This window comes from Dreissena polymorpha, chromosome 7 (assembly GCF_020536995.1).
Source record: "Dreissena polymorpha isolate Duluth1 chromosome 7, UMN_Dpol_1.0, whole genome shotgun sequence".
NCBI classification, from domain to species: Eukaryota; Metazoa; Mollusca; class Bivalvia; order Myida; family Dreissenidae; genus Dreissena; species Dreissena polymorpha.
In genome coordinates, this window is record NC_068361.1 from 30,975,751 (window position 1) to 30,982,345 (window position 6,595).

The 6,595-nt window shown below is 33.9% G+C and overlaps 1 protein-coding gene across 1 annotated transcript; it reads right to left on the reverse strand.

The window, feature by feature from the left end:
• Positions 1-573: 573 nt before the first annotated feature.
• Positions 574-5,975, reverse strand: LOC127838999 (RING finger domain and kelch repeat-containing protein DDB_G0271372-like). Its single transcript, XM_052367144.1, has 3 exons — positions 4,831-5,975; positions 1,967-3,213; positions 574-1,697 (listed from the first exon to the last, which is right to left on the reverse strand). Exons 1-3 carry the CDS (start codon positions 5,163-5,165, stop codon positions 1,330-1,332), a joined length of 1,950 nt encoding a protein of 649 aa, XP_052223104.1. The 5' UTR covers positions 5,166-5,975; the 3' UTR covers positions 574-1,329.
• Between the last annotated feature and the right edge of the window lie 620 nt (positions 5,976-6,595).

A 6,595-nucleotide genomic window follows, 5' to 3' on the forward strand; every position in this document is an offset into this window, starting at 1 on the left:
AGTAGTGAAAACATCATTTTGAATGATAACTAATCATATTATAACGAAAAATTATCTTTTCTGAAAAAAAAATTCACTATCAAATATATATATATAACAAGGTATGCAACTCAAAATCACCCCAAGACGGGGTGCATCGCTTTGAACAGCCATATCTTCATCAATTGTGCAGCGATTTTCACGATCTCGGTCTTATTCAACGCAGAAATGATTTTCCTTTCTGGAAATGTATATGTATTGCAATATTTTTACAAATGCTGGGTCAACTTTTAAGAAATACACAACTCGCATGATAGTTCTTTAGTACATGTTCTCATAAGGCGTACGAATGTATATACTGATGGCTGCTTGAGATAATGAGATTTTATTTATTTTTTCATTCTATCATAATAACAAGGGTGGATTAAAATGAAATGATATTCATTTTCAACATCACATGATTTACAACAAATACTATAGTTTCGTTCTCTAGCTATGAGATTGTTCCTGAACCTACCGATAAGAATTCTTTGATGACTGTAGACTCTTAATTTCCAGAAGTAAAATCTCAGACATAAAGTTAAAAGATCTTAATATGTTTAATATTGTTTATTTTTATTATTCTTTGTACAATAGTAAAACTGAAGTATGTATGTGTAACTTGTCTTGTTTAGTACAATCTATGGCTCTGCATTTAAATTCAGAGAGAAATGCCTTTTTGTTAAGGTACTGGTATTTTATTTGGAAATCTGTTGCACAATTTGAGGTGAATAATTTCTAATTCTTTTTATTTTGTATAAAAGCAAACATCACTAAAATTAAAAAATATTGGTGATACAAATGCATCACATAGTAAACCAAAACGGGCAAAAATAGCAGTGTAAAAGGGCAAAATGAACAGTGTGAAAAATCTGCAGCGGTGTAAGAGTGCAAAATCGGCAGTGCAAAAGAGAAATATCGGCAGTCGAAAAAGGGCAAAATCAGCAGTGTACAACTAAAATCTAATAATGAAATCCCAAACCTTCACACAGCACAGTAAAATGTATTCCCCATGTCACTTGCATATTTATTAAAGCAGTTGAGAATCAAAATAATGTTGCATATACTTATTTATTGGTCATTAAAAATCCCTTACCTTCTGATATGATGCTATGACCCCTGAGGTTTAATTTCTAAGCAGACTTATTGCGCAGTAAACAACTATTAATCAAATATTATTTCTGCATTGGATATTATTATTTCCAAAGCAAACTTAAAACAAAAAATGTACATTTATCAGTCGTCGCAAAAAATAATGTGCACGTATGAATGTTTTTCACACGTCGAATTTCATATAAAAATAGCACAAAATTACGTGGTCTTGAACACCAGTATTTTGTGACTTTCTGCCATCCCTACGATAAGTGTGTCTGTAAGTGAACTGAAGAAAACTGCAGTTGGCTTCCTCACATCATCTTTCTCGGTAACCACCTCTGCTAGTCTATGTCTCCCATCTCTGTCTACCATGAGAACTGTGTGAGACAAACCTCCACACACCAGGACTTGTCCCATCTCTGTCACATGGAGGCCTGGTGGCACACTTATGGGTCTCCAGTCCAACGCCGGGTCAGTCAGTGTGGAGATCACTGTGCCATCGCTGGACAGGGTGACTAACGTGTTTTTGATCTTGTTGGCAACATATATCCTGTCTCCATCTGGACTGACTGTACAGTATATGGCTGTAAATAAACGAGAAATAAAGAGTACATGTTTCATGTAAGAATATTTTGTATGGAATGGCATTTTTTTTTAAAGCTCATACATAAGAAGCAGGTTTAAGGTGCAAGTAACACAATAATATATAACTAAGTGTGTTATACAAAAATGAAGTGGAGAAGTAGAATTTCTTGTGCTAAAATTGAGCCTTCATGGAGAAAAATATTTCATAACAACCTAGAACATAGAGAACCATAAGCTTCTTAGTTTAAAACAAACACAATATGATTACATGTCGAAGTCCCGGATGTATCCTCATACATCTTGCTCAAACGTCTTCCTTCCACAGTGTAGTGGTAAAGGTTTGATTGGGATGTTATATACAGGTAACCTTGTTGAAGGGCAATACTCATACACTGGTGTTCGAGTCTTAATGTCCTGTCTTGTACCAAACTGCTATTGGTGAGTTTGATGAACAAACATTCATGATTTCCTAAAGCAACAGCCACTAGATTAGAGTCAACGCCACATATTGACCTTGGTGAACCATTCACGCCAAGTTGGGATACCACCCTGTACGCCCTATCCAGCAATTTAATTTTCTTGTTAGCCATGTCTGCGATGACAAGTTTTCCGGAAGCTACCTCACAAATGCTGGTTATACTGCAAGGGAAGGAGTCATCAGTCATTTTAACTATATACTGTTGATTACTTTTCACTGTGATGTCTTGATTTGGTTTGGAAAGCTTACCTTCCATATTTTCATAATTTTGACGGGTTATTTGTGATGGGATAGACTTGTCTTGCAATCTGGTTCCAAAATCGGATATTTGAATGTTCTCATAGGCTGAATTTCTTGCCATATCTGTTTTGCCTGTCAAACATAATTCTGACTCCAATACCTGGCTTGGCTGGGTTATTACACTTAACTGGCTTTCAGTAACAGGTTGGCTAGATGGAGCCGATACTTGGGTTTCTTCAGGATTTGTTTCATTTTCAGTTTGCGATTCCTGTATGTCTCTGTGTATATTTTGTAACATTGCGAGAGCAGACAGACTTCTTTCTATGATTGGTTCTGGCATATAAGTGAATGTCACGTCAACGTTCGTTGGCATTTCAATTAAAGCTGCTCTTGCCTTAAAACAATGCTTAAGGCCATGATTGTACATTAATAAAGAAGAAGTGTCACTTTTGTCTTTTACTTTCACCCATTCTTCTAGTACAGATTTTGTGTTTCCAATAAACTCGTTGCATGTTTTGACATTATGCTGGACAGATGTCTTCATTAAATGTAACTCCTGGGTGGTATTTTTCTCCATTTGATCGAAATAATTATTGATGTTCTTCCGCGAAGCATTTATTTCTTCCAGAATTTGCTTGAATGTTTTCTCAGAAGACTGCATATAGCCCACAAAGTCAGTTTTCTTCTCCACAAATTGTTCTTGTAATAAATCAAGATTTGCTGAAAGTTGTTGAAAATCTCCTTTCTGGCGAAGGCCTTTCACTTTATCAGCAATGAGTATCACGTGATGACATGGCCTGAAAAAGTCAATCGTTTTTAGCTCTAGCCTTTATTGTGAATAAACACTAGTTTCTCTAAAACTTGTTTTAATCATGTGTATTATGTTTTTACAAAATCGTCAACAAATGTGTTTATTCAAATCTTTACATCTGAAATGTGTTACCCATGTCCCTTATATTATGATGTTTGATATTATTGTCAGTGGAGTTGTTTTACTGCAAGTGTTATTCTTATAATTCTTAATATATGTTTAAACAGCCTTTTGTAAGTGCGTGTTTCTTAAATCACATTTAGCCAAATTACAAAAAAATATCTCTATTTATAATCAATAAAATAGTACCTATTTATATCAATGTTAATACTAACTCGACATGCAGATTGTTAATTATAGACAAAGAAGGAAATCATGTGTGTGTTATTCTTCTATAAACATTGACGGAGACTTATGTTTCAAATTTCATTCTGAGGAAATGAGCAGAAGAACAAACGTTCATAAACTTTGCTAAATTATAATTATTACAAACTTGATTTTTTTTTACAGCATAATGCACTATAAGCCTACTATATGGTAATTACATTCACACAAAACATAAACGTTAATAAACTTTTTATCTTACATTTGCATGTTCGCAAGTTACATTAAAGTAGGTATCAACTTAACAGACTTTATATTGCTTGTTTGATTTTTAACCAGGTTTTCCGAAGAAAAACTGGTTATTAGATTGGCGAATGCGGGAGGGCTGGCTGGCGGGCTTTCGGGCGGGCGACACAAGATTGTGTCCGCTCTCTATTTCAAGTTTATTTCATCCGATCTTCACCAAACTTGGTCAGAAGTTGTATCTAGATGATGTCTAGGTTAAGTTTGAATATGGGATATGCCGGGTGAAAAACTAGGTCATGGGGTCACTTAGTGCGTTTTTTAACATTCAGCATTGAAAACCTGGTTTTGTGACAATTTTGTCCCTTGTTATCAATTTCAGTTGACATCACTGATACTCGAGGGTGAATTCACGTGGTAGGAAAATGGACAGAATATAGAGAGACATAGTTCTCATGCATTTTCTATGTGAATACAGCATAATACCAATAAGATCTTATCAAAATTGAACTTATATATTTTCTTTCATAGTTAATTGTCGAATAAGCCACGGTCTGGAGTATAGATGTGAGTTATCAAATCACTCTTGCTTTGAACTGGCAATTTAATTCCCACACTTCTATACTCCTGACTGATGTTTATTTAATATTTTTTATATTAATTCTTATTAACTTTCTATTGTAATTTTGCATCCCAATGGTGGGGGAGATATAGTTAGAGAGCAATCATAATAAATGATATAAATTACATGTATTACTGTTATATTACAACTATTTATTACATTTCTCACATTCTTAAATAGGAGAAAATTTAATTAAAATTGTTAAACTAAACAGATGGATCCTGGGTTTACCGTGAATAATTCAGATTAATCCCCAGCTAATTCCATTCATTTATAACCAAAGCCATCACAAACATTACAAACAAAATCCACATATTTAATGCTGCAAATGAACATAATGTCCGAGTGCCTGGATTCCAGAATAATTTATATATGATTTGGTGAGCCTTCTTTAGATAATGTTAATTAACATACTTGTGATTCTGTAGATGACAGACTGTGCACAGCAACTCATTGTGATCCTCGCAGAACACTTCCATTTTTCTTCCCTTGTGCTCCCTACACAATTCTATTGGATCATCTGTGGCCTTGGTAACTGGCCACTTGGTCAGATCTTCTCTCCCAAATACAGTGTGCTTTTTAAAGAGCTGATTGTGGTGTTGCACACAGCTGCTACAATAACACTTTGAACATTTCTCACAGTACATGTCCGCCTGTTTGTTTATCTCATTTTCCTCACAAATGTCACACGAATAGTCATAGATTAAATCAGATCCTTTGGAAATAGATGCCTCAAAATTGGACGCCATGTTTGTCACATTTAACAACTCAGGTATTTGTGAACAATCTTCAGACTTAAAAAAATAGCGTGTTTACTTCCTTTTGCAGAATGATACCATATATTCCCTAAAAACACTTGTTGGCACACACAAAACTTGTCAGCGTTCTATATTGATCATGCAGTTTATAACAAAAGTTTACCATGTGGAAGCACCATGTTTTGTGTAAGACAAATATCTTTGTTTTCGAGATCAAAGTTTAAAGGTCAGTTAAATACTTTTTGCACAGTACAGCTGTTTTTCAATGTAACTTTATCACTCATTAGGACATTTTAAATAGTTTACCATTTGGAGTCAGTGTGCTAAGTGTACGACCCATGTCAACTGACCACACTAAGAGGTAAACATAAAAACATAGGAATAAAACAGCTGATTATGGCTGTCATTTTGTAATTCATAAGGGAATTTTAAATAAATTAACAATTTTCTGAAATTGAGATGGGCATGATATGTGTCAAACCTTTGTCATTTGTTCAAATGTCCAGGTCACATTAATAGGTACAATTTCAAAGAATGTCATGCTTCGATCAGCTTGTCTCAACAGTATTATTTTAATTCATCACTCAATTTAACAATAACTTCCCGAAAATGTTCAGAATGTGCATCTGGTTCGACACTTGTATCCCTTCACTCAAAGATAAATGAATTTCACATTTAAATTTATGATAATCATATACTTAGCACATAATATTTTCTTATTCTTTTTTGATCAGTATTTAATAAAAATCCATTTACTGTTTAGAATCTATATATACTGTTGTTCATGATTAATGGTGAACAATCTTTATTCAAATGTTTTGTCAAATTTACCTGTAAATACTAAATCTGTTATCAGACACACGTCACTTTGCTGCTAGGTTCAGTATTTTGTATAAGTAAAAATATTTTATGCACGTGCGCTTACAAAAAAAATTGATCGTTTATTGAAACAGATAGCTATTTGTAGGCAGGAAGTTTACGGTATTAGCAAGATAGTGGGTTGGATTACGCTTGATATTGATTTGGACATTTTGAAATTGCTTTATGGTTGTTTAAATCAATATCTTTTCATACAGCACTATCTCACATCATCACTGAATAGGCATTTTTAATAAAATGACAAGGTATGCTGAACATGTAGATCAGGCTTGAAGATTTAAATGTTAAATGATAAGAGGTGGAAGTGCACCTATAAACATGTTAATACATGTGTGATGTGATATTTTATAAATCTTTAAAGCAAGAGTTAACGATGTATTTCTACTTTTTGTTTTCACAATTTAAAAACAGCACATGAATATGAACACGGAATGTTCAGTCAATACCAAACTTCCAGATTGATTTCAGACATTCGGTCTGACGGATTGACAAATTCTGTCAGACCTGATGTGTGTTTGTCAGACTAAACAAAAAGAGAGAAA

Bases quoted from the DNA above. Each gene is read 5' to 3' on its own strand.
- LOC127838999 (XM_052367144.1), bottom strand. From the start codon at position 5,165: ATGGCGTCCAATTTTGAGGCATCTATTTCCAAAGGATCTGATTTAATC. The intron at 3,214-4,830 runs GTATGTTAATTA...TGACTTTTTCAG, and splicing joins TGTCATCTACAGAATCACAA to GCCATGTCATCACGTGATAC. The intron at 1,698-1,966 runs GTAATCATATTG...GTTTATTTACAG, and splicing joins TACATCCGGGACTTCGACAT to CCATATACTGTACAGTCAGT.